This window comes from Antennarius striatus, chromosome 2 (assembly GCF_040054535.1).
Source record: "Antennarius striatus isolate MH-2024 chromosome 2, ASM4005453v1, whole genome shotgun sequence".
Lineage (NCBI taxonomy): Eukaryota > Metazoa > Chordata > Actinopteri > Lophiiformes > Antennariidae > Antennarius > Antennarius striatus.
Genome location: NC_090777.1, coordinates 11,838,622 through 11,857,954, shown reverse-complemented (window position 1 = coordinate 11,857,954; position 19,333 = coordinate 11,838,622). Strand labels below are relative to the sequence as shown.

At 43.8% G+C, this 19,333-nt stretch overlaps 1 protein-coding gene across 1 annotated transcript; it reads right to left on the bottom strand.

The window, feature by feature from the left end:
- Window positions 1-767: 767 nt before the first annotated feature.
- On the bottom strand, window positions 768-11,590 carry vwa1 (von Willebrand factor A domain containing 1). The gene is made up of 6 exons (XM_068334839.1): window positions 11,236-11,590; window positions 8,071-8,628; window positions 6,491-6,823; window positions 2,905-3,180; window positions 2,330-2,605; window positions 768-1,722 (listed from the first exon to the last, which is right to left on the bottom strand). Exons 1-6 carry the CDS (start codon window positions 11,318-11,320, stop codon window positions 1,694-1,696), a joined length of 1,557 nt encoding a protein of 518 aa, XP_068190940.1. The 5' UTR covers window positions 11,321-11,590; the 3' UTR covers window positions 768-1,693.
- Between the last annotated feature and the right edge of the window lie 7,743 nt (window positions 11,591-19,333).

Sequence of the window (19,333 nt, the reverse complement as noted above, 5' to 3'; positions counted from 1 at the left end):
TAGAGGGACCCGGGTGGAAGAGTGAGGTTACAGGGAGAAGAGATCAAGAAGGTGGAGGATTTTAAGTACTTAGGGTCAACAGTCCAGAGCAATGGAAATTGTGGAAAAAGGTGAAGAAGCATGTACAGGCAGGATGAAACGGGTGGAGAAAAGTGTCAGGCGTGATGTATGATTGAAGAGTTTCAGCTAAAAGTAAAGGAAAGGTGTACAAAACTGTGGTGAGACCAGCGATGTTGTTTGGTCTAGAGACAGTGTCACTGAGGAAAAGACAGGAGACAGAGCTGGAGGTAGCAGAGATGAAGATGCTGAGGTTCTCTCTGGGAGTGACCAGGAAGGATAGGATCAGGAATGAGTACATCAGAGGGACAGCACATGTTAGAGGTTTTGGAGATAAAAGTCAGAGAGTAGAGACTGAGATGGTTTGGACATGTCCAGAGGAGATTGTTCTACCAATAGTAAACATATTGGTAGAACAATCTGTTCTATAGTTTTAGTGTTATCATGCAGATAACCCTGCAAAAAACTAACAAAAATGAAAAATATTCTCAGCAGGGGTAAAAAATATAAGGATATAAGACTTGAAATTTGGACAAGAACAGTAAAAATATTCTGTTTTAGTGTTTTAATTAATCCCTTGCTACCCATTGTCTTTCTTTCATTTGGACCTCATTAATGATTGAGTATAACTCAATCTGAAATCAGTTGTATGACCCTTTCTGGAAAAGCTATTTATCGGAACATCTGGCACTCACTGGTTAAAAAAAACATTTAATATAAACAAAATTATGAAAGAATTTTATTGCAAGCTTATGTTAAAGTCCAACACACATGAAACAATAATACAGTTGAAGTGAGTTTGTAATATTTGAACATCAGCCGTATGGACTGTGAGGATGTTTACAGTAGGGGGCAGCAAAGACTGGATTTAAACAGCCTTCAAACGTAAACAGCATGTCAATACTGGATGCCGTCATTAAATATACTTACAACGTTTTGAATAATAAATATAAACAATGGATCTGTATCGGGTATAAAATCACTTTCAGTTACAAACATCTGCCTCATATGTGTTTCCACAATTTCTGGACATGCAGACAGTTTTTTTTTTCATAAACTCTTCTAAGAACTCCTGAATCTCCCTTTATCAGAAACATCCTGTCTTGCACTCCAGCGTGCACACACACAAAAGTATGAAGAATGTGCTAAGAGTCATTTAAGTACAAGTCACGTGTTTGATTACAAATTACAAATCAGTTGTTGTCTGAATTCAAAACATATATCTGACACGACATGAGGTTCCCATATGGTGCAAAGCATTTTCTCCATAACATGCCACATAAAGCATCCAACATTCCCAGCATGCAATGCTTTGTGTCTGCAAAACAGACCTAAAATATCTTTATTGCATCTTTAAACAAAACTGAGACCTTTCCTACAGGTGTAAACCAGATGAGACGGGAGAAATGGAAAAGTGAGTAGTCCTTCGTAGAGCAGATTGTAGCAGTGGACTCATGGTCATATTCTCCCAGACCCCTCTTTAGTGTCAGTGGCTTACAGCAAACCAAGTCTCACAACTCTCCTGGATAACATCCACAGAGAAGAACAGCAGGAAAAAGAATTATAGGTGAAAGTCAGCATTCTTCTTGCCATCCTCCCTCCATGTTTGGCAAGGAGTGCATGCAGCTCAGAGGTGCTATGACTGGTAACCATACACTAATGCATCTGAAAAGCAGAGGGAGAAAACTGCAGTCAAAGAAGGATCCACTGAATACACAACATAACAATTCAAAATTATTGAAAATGTTGAGCCAACTGAGCATAACAATAAAAAAGCAGGAGGTATGAATCATTCCTTCCTTCCTTCCTTCATTCATTCATTCATTCATTCATTCATTCATTCATTCATTCATTCATTCATTCATTCATTCATTCATTCATTCATTCATTCATTCATTCATTCATTCATTCATTCATTCTCTCTGCCCTGACATTGAAATGTAAAACAATACATAAGTGATTTTAGTTGGGGTTCAGTGATGAAACAACTTCACAAGAGACAACAGATTATTTGTGTTACTTCATATGGATTTACTTCTGTAGTCATGTGTGTTTCAGGCAGCCTGGAATGACCTTGGAGAAAATCAGACTACTTCTACTCTTTCCATACTTCATGCTAAGCTAGGCTAGTTGTATGATAAACACTGCACTCTGAAAGAAAACAAATGTCGACACAACCAAACTGTCCAAATCTTTCTATAAATATTGACCCAACTGATTCTAAATATTCACTTTTCAACTTGAAATAAGCCCATGCCACGTCATCACTTACCTGAATGAAACTGAGCCGTGCAGCACAGTCCTTCCCCCCTTGCTGTCCGGTAAATGGGAGACACACACACCCTGGCTGATGGGGGAAGGTTTGTGAGACGGGTTGACAGAGAGTCAGGTGGCAAATAGAAGGAGGAGCGCTGGCCGGGGACAGAGCTCTGCTGTCCCTCCCACGTGAGCCAGTATCCTCTCAGACCGGTGACGCTGACCTTCCAGTCGACCTGCACAGAGTCACTACCCACCGTGGTCAGCTGGAGGTCTGCCAGGGCAGGAGTCACTGGAAACAGAGACCACACAGATGTTAATAGACAGACAGAAACGAGAAGATATGAATTAAGTTAAAGAACTGAAAAACAGAAATGCATTAAAAAGTTTGTTTGGCATGATATGAAATGAAACAGACTGGCTGCAGTGACACGAGCTGCACAGTTCTGTCCTGAATGGACAAACCTGAATGGAACAGTTATTTATTGTCCGAAATTTAAGTACTAGGCTGTGTAGGATGAGGACTAACATCCAGGAAAAGGACACTTGATCTCAAATTCTACTTAATTTCCCTCATACCCTGTCACTCACCTTCCGGAGTACACAGTTTGACAGACATGGCTTTCTCCTTGCCCGAAATGTGCCGAGCGGTGATGGTGACCAAGTAGGTTGTATCTGGCTGGAGGTCCCTGAGGAGTGTGGAGTTGTGCATGCGGTCCACAGTAGTAGTGTGGAGTCTGCCGCTGGGTAGGGCCGAGTACTCAATGTAGTAACTTGCAACTGTTTCAGGCTGAAGTGGACCCCAACTCACCCTGACGCTGCTGTCCACTGACTCAGATACCGTTACCACCGCTGGACTCAACACCTCTGGTGTGTGGAGGGATGAAAACACAACAAGGTAAGACACTAGGACTGAAACATGTTCACATGTTGGTTTATGGGCACAGCAGACAGCTGAACACGGAAAATATGTCTAATGACAATCATACTGCTTATTATACATGGAAGAAAACATTTACAATAATAGGTTACAGAGGCATAAGCATAAAATGTATTTACTTCAAATTGAGCTTTTCCAATTTACTATAAATAGTAACTCATTGTTGGGAATTTGTAGGAAAATTTTAACCCACAGCCTTTAAAATGCCAAATACCGGGATATATTGTCTGTGTTGGTTCTCAGTTATCCAGGTCATGGCATTCCAAAGATGTTTGAATCAATCCACTGGACTTTAAGAAAGTTTCTTGAAGACGTCTAACCTCTTATCCAAGAGGCTTCTTCAGTTGCCGTGAACTGAACTCTCTTGGATGAGAGGTGAAACATCTTCAAGACATTTTCTTAACCCTTGGATGGACAAGTTACCAATACATCCACTCTTTCACAGGGGAAGTCAAACATGATCGCCACGGACTGTTTTTCTTCAACAGCTTCGAAAGGAAAAGTTGCAATACATTCATATTCCGGGTATTCGCAATAAAAAATGTTTGTGACACAAAACAATTTGGGGCGACACGGTGGCACAGTGGTTAGCACTGCTGCCTCACAACACAGTGGACCCGGGTTCGAGTCCCGCTCTGTGCGGAGTTCCCATGCTCTCCCCGTGTCTGCGTGGGTTCTCTCCGGGTTCTCCGGCTTCCTCCCACCTCCAAAAGCATGTGCTTCAGGTTGATTGGCCGTTCCAAATTGCTCGTAGGAATGAGTGTGTGTGTGCATGGTTGAATGTCTTTGTGTGTGGCTCCGCGGTGCACTCCGTGTCGTGCCCAGAGTGTCCCCCGCCTCATGCCCTATGCCGCCGAGATAGGCTCCGGCTCCCTGTGACCTGCTGCGGTGGATATAGCGGTGGTAATCTGAAGATGACTGACTGACTGACAAAACAATTTGAAAAAAAAATTTTTTCATTTACTGGAAGAATTTGCAGCATTAAAAAGAACAGATATCCTCTCACTCTCTGCATCTGTCACAAACTACTTGCTTCTGACTGTGACTGTTGCACACAGGGGTACTGCATTTGACACAGTAATCAGTGGTTTTGTGATCTTTCTTTCTGGAACCTGCCCCTCTTCCACTGGTGAAGTGTCTCTGTTCCCTGTGGACAGATCGCAGCAGTCTTTGTCACTCCGACCCTTTCCATTGCTGCTGTGATGTCTGCTGGTAGGTTCGAGGTATCTTCCAGTTGACTTCTCATGTGAGGTGTGACAAGCTCCATTGAGAGCTCTGTGTTGTCGTCCATCAGTGATGTCCGTGTCAACTTCAGGGTGCTGAGCCCTGAAAAGTGTATAGTCATTCAGAGCGGTGACGTCAATCATGTTATTCCAGAGCCCCATGGGCCAAGGTGATTTCTGGCATTTGCAGGTGTAGCTGACAATCATTTGGTCCATAGTATCCACTCCTCTTTTTGTCTGGTTGTAGAAGAGGATCACTTCTGGTTTTTTCTTTGGGCTGATTTCATCAACCGTCCTGCTGGGGAGCATTGTGCTAAGCATCAGAACAGCCTTTCCCTTCTTTCTTACACAACTGATCATGGTCATGTTGCCATTGAACCCAAATTCAGTGCAGTGAACCTCTCTGGAGCTGGAAGCCTTCATGACTGGAGGAATGTCTGGCTTGTTCTGTCGCAAAGTTCCCACAACAGTCAGAACCTCCTCCAGGACATGTTCTGCAAGAGGACTGGTGAAGAAGTTGTCAGTGGTGATGTTGCGACCTGTGTGTCTGAATCCACTGCACAACTGACGGACAATGTTTTCCCCAGATTCTCCTGAACATTTTACCCTGGTTGTCTCCCCAGGTACACGATCCCATCAATTGCATATGAGGTACGTGCATTACAAACCCAGAAGATCTTTATGCCGTACTTGGCGGGCTTGCTTGGCATGTACTACAGACGCTGGGTCCTCCCTCTGAAAGGCACAAGTTGTTCATCCACTGCCACACAATCACTGGGGATGAATTTGTACATACAGTTGATCAGGAACAGGTCCCATATGTGGCAAAAGGGTGCCAGACGATCTGTTTGCAGTTGGTCGGCCCTGGTTCACTTGTCATCAAAGTGTATGAACCGGTGAATGTCTTCAAATCTTCAAATTGACATAGTAGCCTTGTACAATGGGTTGTGCAGAGGACTACCAAAAAGCGTACATACATCCCAGTTCTTCTCGCTTCCTGCAAGAATGGTCAATCCAATGAAGGCCACCAGCTCATCTTTGGTTACATTTCTTCACTCTCTCTCAGTGTCTGAGGCTACTCCTTCTCCCTCCTTGTTTGTGCATGTCTGCAACGCTTCTATTATACTGTATTATCAGACATGAACTACTTCCATGCATTATTGGGGAGACAGTCCTAAACCCAGGTACAGGTCCTGGCTGAACACGTTGAAAACTTGGGTTGTTTGCCTGGGTTGTGTGTCTGGAGGCGGTGCACAGGGCTACTGAAGTGGGCTCCCGGGTGGGGAGCTTGCTGACACCAGGTATGTTGATTGGAAAGTTCCGGCAGAAGTGAATAATTGACTACATGTGTCTGAGTGGGACAGTAAAAGTGGCTAAAAAGCAAAGGTTCATACAAAAATCCATAAAATCTTTTTGGGGGTCATGTGTGACCCCACTCATGGATGAGTGCGTTAGTGATACAAAAACTGTCATTTCTTGAAAATAATTCATTACGTTTACATAAAAATTACAATGGCCTCATGTCACAGACATACAGTATTTTATGAGGAATACCTGGAATATGACTATATTATAAGCTTTTATCTTGAAGCTGCTGAAGAAAAGCAACCAGTGGGGTTAGCCTGACCCCACATGTTTTACCTCCCCTGTGGAAGGGTAGATGTATCGCTAACTTGTGTATCCAAAGGTTGCACAAGTTGGACCCAAAGTCCAGCGGATCAATTTAAACAGATTTGGAATAGGATATAATAAAAAGTTTCCAGACCTCACATGGCATGAGTTATTGTTAGCTTACCATAAAATAGAACAGATATTTTTAATTTTATTTTTTTTAAATCTGTTTTATAACATTTACATTGGTACATTTAGATAACAACATCTGATTCTGAAATCTGAGAGGCAGGGAGTAGTGAATAGTTTTTGTACTTTAACAAACCCAAAGAAAGGTTTAGAGTGGCAATGTGAATGCACATTAATGGTTAAGACACAGTGTGTGAGAAAGATGTAATCCAACCTGGTTTTGTAGTGAAGCTGACAGACAGCGTATTAAAAGATTGTTCAGTGGACTTCGGGGTCAGTGTGGCGGTGTAGGTGGTGTCAGGCTTCAGGCTTGTTAACCTGGCAGAACTGGAATCTACAGACTGGGTTAGTCTCTGGTACTGGCTGCCACCTGTGCTCGGACTGGTCCCAGGTCCACCTCCTCCTCCACCTCCTGGAACTCCAGTAGAAGTCGGCCCGAAGCGGATCTCGTAGTAGCCCGTCAAACCAGACAGAACAGGTCGCCACTCCAGCGTGGCAGAGGTGGAGGAGATGTCGTGGACATTGATTCGCTCAGCTCGGATGATCTCTGTTAACAGGAGGATGAAGATGAATGTGTGCACACAGGCCTGTCAGAAGTGAGCAACATTTTATAACTTTGCAAACACGTGGACAAAGAATGGGGACTGGGAAAAGGATAAGTCTGGGTGCTAAAAATGCCTTTGCCTGACAGCAGGCAGCACAGAACAGCAGACTTGGGTTTCTGGATGCATTAATAACTTTTGGCAGATGACTTGAAATAACCAAACCAGTGAGGTCCGGCCACATATTAACCAATACTCAGGCGCGTTGCTGTCTGTGAGGAGCCCTTTAGCTACTCCGCAAGGATTGCTGCATCTCCCACCTTATTTATTCGACACATCATGTCATGTTATATCTGCAGCGTACACTATGTAGCTGCTGGGTGTCCATTGTGAGTGTTATGGTCGTTACCTGATCTGGCCAGAGAAGTGGCCTACTTCCCTCGGTCTATATATACATATATGTACAGCATGTTTGATGGAGGATGCAGTTAACAAGGTTGACTCATTAATCTGTTAATAGCATGTCATATCTCGTTACAGAGACCATTACACAACCAAAGAGACACTTCTAGCATCTTGATTTAGTCTCACTGTCATCAGGAGTATGTAAGGAATCAGGGATAAGCACAGAGAAACGGAATACAGCTGTGTGTGAGCGTCAGGCAACCGATGGGATTATAGGAACTATTTAATGATCATTTGAGTTTTAAAAAGTAGTTTGACAGCTTTAATGTGCAAAAACCCACAGATTTATATTTCCATAGACTCACTTTTAAGTTAGGTAGAGGTGCTCTAAACGTATTTTCATCATTAATTCTACATTTTTCGCCCACTTAGGAATGCGGAATACACATATCACTGTATCATCACAGCATTAACTCAGTTTTTTGCTCGGATAAAATTGCCAATTTTCACAACATCTAGTAAATATCAATCAATACACTAATTTTGGTCAACCGGTAAACATACATCCAATATTCTTTTTTTTTTTTTTTTAGATATTTAGGTCTCCACCATCACAACTTTTTTCATTTGATCATCTATAAATTTTCTTACAGATGAGATGATTGCAAATGTCTGGTCTACAGTTGCTTATTGGCCTTGTGGGTTGGGGGCCTGCTGGAGTTTATCTCAGTAGGCTAGAGGTGATAGGACACCCCTGATGAGATGCAAACTTTGCCGGCTCTCTTATGATTCCATGCACTTAAAAAAAATCACCATTTAGCCCACTAATAACGATGATGACACTCACCAATAATGGCGTCCCTGAGATCCTCTGTGATGATGCTCAAGTCATCAATGTCCACAAAGTAAAGGTGGTTTTCTACAGGTGGGCTCACCACTTGTCTCAACACCAGGTAGTTGCCATGGCCAGTGGAGACCACCAACACAGCCACTCCTTCCTCCAGAAGCTCAGTCATTGGTCCAACCACATCACCAGGTTTCACGCCATCTGTCAACCAAACCAGCACCCTTGGGAGTCCCGCTCGGGCGCCGCCCACAGCTCCGGGTCGCAGTACCCGATTCCTTGCTATCTTCAGAGCCTCTACTGTGTTGGTGTCGCCCCTGAGAGGTTTGGTGCTCCTCAAAGCCCCTTGCAGGGCAGTTTGGGTATTATAGGCATCAAAACCAAACTCCAGGTGTGGATGGGTGCCCACCTGTAGAAGTCCAATCCTCACCTGATCCTCTCCCAAGGAGAAGGGGAGGAGGAGTTCGGACAGGAAGGTCAACATGCGGGAGTGCTCGTAGGATGACACACTCCCTGAGGAGTCCAATAAGAAGAGTACATCACCCTCACAGCAGTTGAGCACTGTGGAGAAAGGATGAAGAGTTATCCCAACATTGATATGCAAACGAGGACCTCACATCCAGGACAATCTGCCTTATGATGCTGATGTACAACTCCCTCTGTGTTGCTTTTTGAACTTTTTCCTCCGATACCTTCTCATACCTCAATGACAGAAACATACTGAACATTTGGAATCTCCATTCTCCATCCACTCACTTGGTGCAACTCAGTTGCACTACTCATATAGGGAATATCATCAACATGAAAGCAGCAAAGAGCCAGAGGCAAATCTGGAAAAACTAGTCACAGTGATGATATGAAGAAATCAAATATGGCAGTGGAACAACATCTATAGTGGAATATAGAGAAAAGATATTCAAGTATTCAGATATTTTCCTCCTGATGGTCCATATTCTGTAATGGAAGCAATGTTAAAGCTGCCAAGAGTTGAAAGAGGGGGGCAAAAACAGTAGCTGCTGGGCATGAAGGGAGAGGGAGTGGAGAAAGGAGGTGGAACGATGGGAAATAGAAGGCGTTGGAAGGAGAGTAAGGGTTGGACGTTTGTGTGTGTGTGGGGGGGAGGACTAGCAGTTCCAAATGAGAGAAGAAGAGGAATGTTGGATGGCCAAATAAAGCAGAGATGGAAGCGAAGCAGCAGCAATAGAGATAGCATGTAAAAGCAGGGAGAAATGAAGTCTATAGATTACCTGATGAAACTGATTTCATATTCAAATGGCATGCAGAAACCCTACACCATGGGACACTCAGATTTTCCTTAACTGCCTCCTTTTTTCTCAATCGTGGAAAGTTTAACGCATGAGATGAGGTGATGAAAACTGAGAAGGAAGCGTACACAAATCCATCACGCAACTCACACACTCACACACACACACACACACACACACACACACACACACACACACACACACACACACACACACACACACACACACACACAGATACACACACACACACATCTGTGCTCACTGCCTTTTTCTCAATCCACCTCAAGAATTCCTAACATCTGCCTTATTGTTTGGACTTTGGAGCAAGGAGGCCATTCTGTATCCCCTCCTCTCTGCCTCTACCTTTGTGCAGGTATGCATTTATCTAAAAACCATATGTTGACATCTGGACCCGTCTGTTTATCTAGAAGGAAGACTTGCTTAAATACAACCTGCTGTTATCTTACACATAATAAATCACATTTATCAGTGCAACCATATCACCTGAGTGATGTTACAGTGGAAAAATGAGGTAAGAAACCTCCAGTGGCCCCTAAGAGCCACCGGGGCACACATGGCTGTATTATGAGTCTCACTGACACATGAAAACCGATCTCTTGGTATATGAACTAGTCGTGCACAAGTGTAGCACAAGTGTGAGGACTGCTAAAGACAAACCTAAGATTATGGTGGGCTGAAGAAGATAAGAGCAAAATGAATTTCAAGCATTTCATGTTTCTAGTATCATTTCTGTTTATTCAAAATGAATTATAAATTTAGCAGCATGTTCCTTCTGTATGTATGCTTCTGTTTTGAGGGGATTTTAATGATGACTATAATATCAGCAAACACATTTATGTAAAGACCAATTACTGCATGCTATATTGGACCAGGTTCCTATTAATGGAAATAGCATTCTCACTCACTACTGTTTTAACACAGTCATAAAGGTCCACTCTCACTGACAGTCTCTGTGTCGCCTTTACCAAGTTTAGCCTCTCAGACACATCAGAGTCATGATCTTTGCCGGAGGCCTAGAGAGCAATTCTGGAATGACAGCCGAAGACATTCGTTGTCTTATATTGTAAAATTAAGGTGGTAATCTAAAGTCACTGATGGTGGCTGGTGACAGTCAGAGATGTAGATAAAATCGTTGAGGAGTGTCTTATAGCCAGTCAACTCAGGATTATCCATCCATCAATCTTCTGATCACCGCTTTATCCAGAGCTGGAGCCTTTCCCAGCTGGCTTAGGGCGTGAGGCGGGGTAAACTCCGGGCACGACGCCAGTGCACCGCAGACACAGGATCATTTGATTTAAATATTTCTGTTTAAAGTCTAATCTGCAGACAGTTATTCCTTTTCTGTGTTTACTCCTCTGTTTGAACTAGATTATGACTTTAATCATTACTCCCCCCCCCCCCCCCTCAGTTGCCTGCTTTGCTCTTTACTTGTTAAAGTCTTCAAAGACTTCATGAACACAAACTAATCTCAGAACTCGCTGTTTTTTGTGTGTGGACTGTAATTTAGGAAGCACGTTTTGCCACGTTTGGGTGGTCCCTGCATGCGTGTCCCCAGTGCCCCAGGCTGCCGGTTTCATTAACTCACATGGAGTCAGATCATTTCAATGAGAACACTGGTGTAACATCAACCCCACCCTGATCCACCCCGAACCCAGACGGTCCCTCCACAGCATCCGTTTCTAATCAATGCTTGTCATTACATGTATTTCAACTGTAAAGACCGAGGAGGTGAATATTTGCTCAGTGTTATTTATCGTCATTCTACACCTACTTCCTCAGTTTTACTCCCGCAGTCAGTCCAGATCACGTTTGTGTGTTACCAACATAAACAGCTTAGATCCCACCTGATCGGGGGTGTCATATCCATCCCGGGGGAGCTTACCTCCTTCAGGTGCGGTGTTCTGTGTGGCCGACGGCCGCAGAATAAGGCAAAACAGCATCCACGACAAAAACATGCGGCGCTCCATCACTGGGGTTGTGCGTTAGTTCCTTTGGAGTAATTTATAAACGTTATGGGTTCTGGATCCAACTTTATATCCCCACCGCCCGGAGGAGCGCACTCCCAGTCAGTGAATCACAATCAGACGCATCATTAAAATGGTTTAATAGGATTCTTCTCTTTCTTCTTCGGTGACCATGATAAGACAGTCAGTGACCAGGTGATGACTGGAGCCGCTGGAAGTTTAGGATGAACTCAAGATTTCTGTACGCTCCTTGCCAAAGCAGACGCATCTCTGTTGCGCGTCGCCAGGATATAAGAGTCAAGAGAAAGATGATATAACAAAACCACTCCGGTGGAAAATTTCAAAATAAGACGTTTAAGTCGTCAAATCAGTTTCTGCTGCTAACTCACATGTGGTCTGTATACTGATACAGACCACATGTCTATGGTCTGTATACAGACCATGTCTGATTGGAACCGTCCAATCAGCACTGGATAAAAGAATAAAATATTCAGCATGCAATGTAAGCAAAAAATAGTTACACCAGAGACTACAAATAGATTTTTTTATCACAAACTACAGACTACGCTTATTGTACTGTATTTTATTAAATATATTAAACTATCCTGAGTATTATACTATTATTATAATTTTACATTCTCAGTCAGTTTCAAGAGGTATATAAATTGTTTACTAATTATTTTAAACTAATTAGTACAGTATCAATACTGCATTACATATATTATTATAGCCAGAGCTCTACAGCTCCAATGCAACTGAAAGAGGAAATATTTTTTGATGTACAGCATTTAAAAATTGTGCTTTTCTTTTGAAGGGGAATGTTGCGTAACTTCCTCCCATGTCTCGAATCTCCTAAAGTTACTTGTGCACCTCACTCCTCACTCCTCCCTGCTCTTTGCCGTCTCCCCAGTTACTCAGAATAGTAAATAGAGCCATGTTCACCATTCAGGCGTCAACATCTTGGACCTGAGCCACAATTAGTTTTAAGACTTCATGTTGTCTTGTTAGCAAGGATTTATACAGAGAAGCCACCGAAACCTCATTTAACATTTGTACTAACAAATGTTACATGATGTGAGTTAATGCAGGCTTTGTGGCATCTATAGATGAGTAAGAGCACAAATAAAGACACTTGTTAAATCATATATTTGCTGAAATAGCCACGAGTCACATCAGACGAGGATCTAGTCTTTGGACATGAAGACATAGCTTGCTTATTTTCTGTCATGGAGAAGACATCCAAGAATTTTAGCTATTCAAAAGATCAGGGGACCTGTGGGTCACCATGACAAACCCAATTTTTTACTAGCCTTCTTTTTTTAAATTATACAGCACTGAATTGTCCCTCATGTTAGCCATTCATCCATGTAGATCAATACTTACAGTATATGTATACAGTACGGCGAATAGATATGTTTGGCACAGACTACATGGTGTCACACAGAACCTATTTTATAATTCACCATGGGCTCCATTCATAGTGTGTATGCGAGCGCATGGAAGTGTCTTAGAGAACCAAGACTGAGACAAAGAGGGCATGAGGAAGTGAATAGATGACAGAGGATGCAGGAACTCAAAGGTCTGGATCACTCTGTGACACATCATGTCCACATGCCTGTTTTTCCAGTGAGACATGAACAATGAACACACCCTTCTTGATAAACACACCTATTAACTAAACACTATGACTGCAGTACCCCTGTGGACCCACCACCTGCAGGGCAGATTGATGGGGCCGGGTGCGCTGCCATATAGGTGGCAGTGACAACAGGGGGTAACAACGGACCAGACCTAGGTGGCAGAAGCTGGCTTTGGGTACGTGGAATGTCACCTCACTGGCGGGGAAGTAGCCAGAGCTTGTGTCGGAGATGGAGCGTTACCAGCTGGATCTGGTGGGGCTTACCTCCACGCAAAGCCTCGGTTCTGGAACCAAACTCCTGGACAGGGGTTGAACCTTGTTTTAGTTGCGTCAGGAATCAGGCGCAGGGCAGGTGTGGGTATACTCATACCCGTCCTGCGCCCCCCACCGTTGTGTTGGAGTTTACCCCTGTGGACGAGAGGGTTCCTCCTTATGCCTTAAGGCTGTGGGAGGGAAAACTCTTGACTGTTGTCTGTGTGAATGCACTGAATAGCAACTCGGAGTATTCGGCCTTCTTGGGGTCCCGAAATGAGGTCCTTCATTTATGAACCTCATTTAGGAGTTCCCTGTAGGAAATTCCATTGTTCTTTAGGGAGACTTCAATGCACGTGTCAGCAATGATGGCGACACCTAGAAGGACTTAATTGGGAGGACTGGCTTGTTGATGGACTTCTTTGCTAGTCACAGAATGTTCATAACTAACACCATATTCAAACACAAGGATGCTCATAAGTGTACCTGGTACCAGAGCACCCTGGGTTGGAGGTCAATGATCGATCTTGTGATCATATCATCTGAGCTTCGACTGTGTCTTTTGGACACTCGGGTGAAGAGAGGGGCAGAGCTGTCAACTGATCATCACCTGGTGGTGAGTTGGGTCCATTGGCCGGGGAAACCTTTGGATAGACCTGGTAAGCCCAAACGAGTAGTGCGAGTGAACTGGAAACATCTGGAGGACTCTGTCCGCGAGGCTTCCAATTCACACTTCCAAAGGAGGTTTCATGCACCCCTGTGGAGGCTGGGGACATCGAACCTGAATGGTTGATGTTCAAAGCTTCCATTGCTGAAGCTGCAGCTGAGAGCTGTGGTCTCAAAGTCTTAGGTGCCTCAAGGGACAGTAACCCCTCGAATGCTATGGTGGACCCCAGTGATCAGGGAAACCGTCCGACTTAAGAAGGAGGCCTTCAGGGGCATGTTGTCCCAACTACAGGGCCATCACACTCCTCAGCTTCCCTGGGAAAGTTTACTCCAAGATGGTGTAAAGGAGGGTCCAGCCGATTGTCGAACCTCGGATTGAGGAGGAACAATGTGGGTTCCATCCTGGTCGTGGTACAACGGACCAGCTCTTTACTCTCACAGGGATCCTAGAGAGGGCTTGGGAGTATGCCCATCCAGTCTACATGTGTTTTGTGGACTTGGAGAAGGTGTACATTCGGGTCCCCAGGGACTTACTGTGGGAGGTACTACGGGAGTATGGGGTGAGGGGGCCTCTCCTTAGGGCCATCCAATCCCTGTATGCCCAAATTGAGAGATGTGTTTGGGTTCTCAGCAGTAAGTCGGACTTGTTCTGAGTAGCTGTTAGCCTTCGCCAGGGTTGCGCTTTATCACCAATTCTGTTTGTCATTTTCATGGACAGGATATTGAGGCGTAGTTGTGGTGAGGAGGGTTTACAGTTTGGTGGGCTGAGGACTGCATCGCTGCTTTTTGCAGATGATGTGGTCCTATTTGTGTCATCGGCCTGTCGCCTGCAGCTCTCACTGGTCCGGTTTGTTGCCAAGTGTGAAGCGGCAGGGATGAGGATCAGCACTTCCAAATCTGAGGCTATGGTCCTCAGCAGGAAGCTGGTGGATTGCCTTCTCCGAGTGGGGAATGAGGTCCTTCCACAAGTGAAGGAGTTTAAGTATCTTGGGGTCTTGTTCACGAGTGCGGGAACAATGGAACTTGAGATTGGATGGAGAATTGGAAGAGCAGGAGTGGTATTGCAGTCGCTTTACCACACTGTTGCCACAAAGAGGGAGCTAAGCCGAGAGGCAAAGCTCTCCACTACCATTCAATCTTCGTTCCTACCCTCACCTGTGGTCATGACCCATCGCTCATGACCGAAAGAACGAGATGGCGGATACAAGCCGCGGAAATGGGCTTTCTCAGACGGATAGCTGGTGTCTCCTTTAGAGATAGGATGAGAAACACTGCTATTCGCGAGCGGCTCAGAGAAAAGTTGCTGTTCCTTCGCGTTGAAAGGAGTCAGCTGAGATGGTTTGGGCAACTGGTGCGGATGCCCCCGAGGCGCCTCCCTAGGGAGGTGTTCCTGGCACGTCCAGCTGGGAGGAGACCTCGGGGCAGACCCAGGACCAGGTGGAGGGATTATATCTCAACACTGGCCTGGGAACACCTTGGAATCCCCCAGTCAGAGCTGGTGGATGTGGCCGGGGAAAGGGAAGCTTGAGACTCCCTGTTGAAGCTGCTGCCCTTGCGACCCAACTCCGGATAAGTGGTGGAAGATGGATGGATGGATGGATGGATGGTATCACTGCAGCACAGCCAGTGAATGTAAAGCTCTGTGATAGCTCTATATGTCCTTTAATTTCATTTCGTTTCATTTCATTCAGATGGAGATCTATTTCAAAACAGCATTATTTTAGAACAAGCCGAAACAACCTAGTGAGTCACCCTTAATTCATTTTTATTTTTATTCACAAAAATAACTTTGGCAGTCATACCAGTTAAAATCTGTATTTGATTTCCATTTCTAAAGTTAAACTCCAAACATCTGTGAAGTTAACACCCCCCCACCCCCACCCCCCATCGTGATCAAGTTGCATTCTGAGCTACTTCAGGTAGACACACAGCCTTAATCTCTCTGTGTCTTTGTGTACCTCTAATCCAAGGCTGAACTAGTTCACACATGCACATTTATGGCCCCTGCAGCTTTTGGTCAATGACATTGAGCTGTTCAGTACATCACTTAAAGTGGGAGTTCTCTTCTAAGATTTTTCTTTTTAAAGTCTAATTCATGAGCTGCAAATCTGTTAGATACATTGTGTTCCACCTGGAACAACTTAGCACTAGCCTGTGCAAGACTGGTAAATAGTAGAACAATCGCATATACAGTGTGTTTATTTCTCATGCTGCTCTTTCTTCATTCTAATCTTTGCATAACTGTATGCCTGTATTTATGTACACATTTTATGATGTCAAGTATTGAATTAGTTTTATAAAAGCAGACAAAATGCAGCTGACTGACCTGTGACAGTTTACAAACTACAACTCCAGTTGGAATGACACAGAGCTGAAATCCACCATGACAGCTGTTTCCACCCAACACAGTCATGTCAGCACACTGTCCCACTGTCTCAATTTGTACATCACATTAATCAACCACAACAGTGATCCGTTTCTGTTTATTCTCAGATGCCATTGTAGTCATTGTGGGATGTCAGTTAAAAGTTCACTGACAGGGAAAAAGTGCAACAGAAATGTTTTCTTGACCTTTTAGCTACATTCAAGGCTGCAGCAGATAGAGTAGGAGGCAGGGTGGAGAGGCAAAAAACAGTGAAATGTCATCGGAGCAATGGAATAGTTTACAACATTTTATACATCATAACGTGGAGGGTGTGATAGCAAGTAAACAGAGAAAAACAGACCATTTTCTGGGGTTGGATTGAAACCTGAAATGCCTTTTAAGATGCTTGAGCTCCTGCCTCTTGTGCATTCTCCTGTAGCTCTGGCCCATAATAACAACCTAGTTGTAATTACCCATTAAAATCTGGGCTTCCAAGGATTTGGCTACATATTGGAATGCCACTGTCAGCAGTTGAGTGAATTCCACAGACCTATATTTGCCAGAGTTTCTTTATTTCTGCCAGTCTGTGGTATTCCAGGTTTGGTTAGGATACATTATGGTTTTATTCAGAAAAGCAGAATGTCTGCCTCTTTCTTTGTGAGAAAAACTGCATCATGAAGATATAAAAGATAAAATCATAGGGGCTAGATGGATGTATACTGATAAAGGGAGATGAAGAAAGGGAACAAGGATGATGCAGGTAAGAGAACAATGGAAAGAGGAGATTGATCCAGGAGATGCTTACTGAACAAAACAACATTTTTTTCCTCATTGTGGTCATTGACAGGACTCACAAATAAAATCCACAATACTAAAAATACATACAGAGAAGTCTGGGAACTTCCCAATACTAGGATGTTCATAAGACCAGAAGTGCAACAAGTGCTTCCTGCCTTCCTGAGCAACGGTGAATCCTCTGTTACTGCGTCAGTGGGGGTTTCCTGACTCTTCTTAAGTATCCTGTGCACATCTACAGCAGGTTGTGTCTTTTTAGCTATATCTAACTCCTCCAACATTTAAATTTTTTTATTTTTGTACTGTAAATCCTGGCGGCAGCATAGTGTTGAGGATTTTCAATCTGATACTCAAGAAGAGTTTGGTTTTTTGCTGCTTCCAGATGAAAATGTTGATATATCCCGGTGTTCCAAGAACTGCAGACCTAACTACATCCAAGGAAAGGGTTCATCTTAGCTTTTCTTAAACAAATATGACAAGTTACATTAAACACTACACAGTATGGGGCAAGGCCACATTTTCACAGAATGAATCAAAAGTGTATATTTATATTTTTGACAGAAGCAGCGTGCCTGCTTACTGTCTTGGACTAGAGGTGGGTGTGCATCTTTATCCATGTCGTTAGTTTGAACATCTGTTTTGTGATAATTGACAGGCAGCGAGGCTCTGAGGCCTACACCCACTGCAAGTTTCCACAGTAAAAATGTCAAAAGCTTCCTCTGGTTCTGCCAAGTTGGGACGATGTCTGTGGCTGGTTCTGCTCCTCCTGAGAGGTCTGTAGACAATGGTCTCATTGTTGAAAGACTGGTGGCAGGACTTAGAGATAGTGATTTAATATACTAGTCTCTTTTGGCTGAGTGTGATGGTCAATCACTGTAAGTATTTGATCACATCTGACACTTGAGGTAAGAAGTACGGCGGTTGATCAAGGAGAGTGAAACATTATGTACGATTCTCACAGCTCAGTACAGACTGAAATATAGGAAGGGAACAGCTTGTGAGAAACTTTACTGCTAATGAGTCTTAAATGCTCTGGAAAGGCTTTATGGGTTGTTTCCAAAATGTTTGAATAGTGCTCTGTTAACTATAGGTCAGCATAATAAAAAGGAAATTCCATTCACAGCTTCAGCTCTCCCCATGAGCTTTCTTGTACATCAAGAAATGAATGAAATCCATCCAGAAAAGCACAAGCTGCTCTCTGGTGCTCGTTGTAAAGCAAGAAACAGCCAAGTCCTCCTTATTCAGAAACCACATGAAAAAGGTCAGTGACTCATTGGTGTCAGAGTTCTTCGTACGTGGGAAGGAGAATGGTAGTCTGCAGTTTGCTGGATGTAACAGGAGTTTCTCTCACAGACAGTCAGTCTGTGATGGCCTGAAGTGTGTTTGTGTTTGTCTCTGTTTTCACATCAAAATAAATAGTTTCCTCTCATTCTCACTTAATTTTTTCCAATTATATTATGATGATGGTTTACTGAATTTCTGTTCTTGTTTCTTAAATGTTTTAAGTCATTCATGCTCATCAATTCCTTTTTTTTCTACCATTCTCCATCCAGCTGGTCCTCCAAAGTATTTTGGCCACAGTGGACAGCAGCTGGGTTCTCCGTTCTGTCCTCCCTTCATGACTCCTCACCGTCTTGTTGCTCCTCACCCAGAACACTCCCTCCTGGCTGTCCCAGCTGCCTTACCCTTGGTAACACTTCTGCATGCTATACAAACACACGACCACAAACACAAGCCCTTACGTGTATGATGACAGAGGTGCATGATCACATATACATGGTATAAAAGCACACATGAGCTGATGCTTATACACACAGGGAAGGTATCTTAAGTCATTTTTGTGGTATGTCTGAGGGTTTAAATAAGCAAGAATGTGTTGTAATGCCTAATGCATCTGCAGAAGAATCTGTTAGGACAGGTTGAGTTGGAGGAGGACCTGGCATCCCATCACAGACACCACGGACCTATCAGTGACTTAAAAGGACCCCAATCCTGTAATGGCTTGCATGCAAGGAGAAAAAAAAATAGAAGTTAATTTACAACAAAACACTAAAATTTCCACACCTGGTCACATGTTGAAGCTAACAAATCAGGTAAGAATTATAGCAGCATTTGAAACTCAGTGGAAACTTTCACTGTAGCACCTGGCCAAGTGAGATGAGCACCCCAGCATCCTTTAATGACAGATGGATGACAAGGTTACTGTCCGGCCCAACCTACCTGTTAAGTCAAGCATCTGTCATTCACATCCGCTGCCTTCCCACCTAGGTCTGTGCCTTTCTCTTCAGTCTCCGTCTGT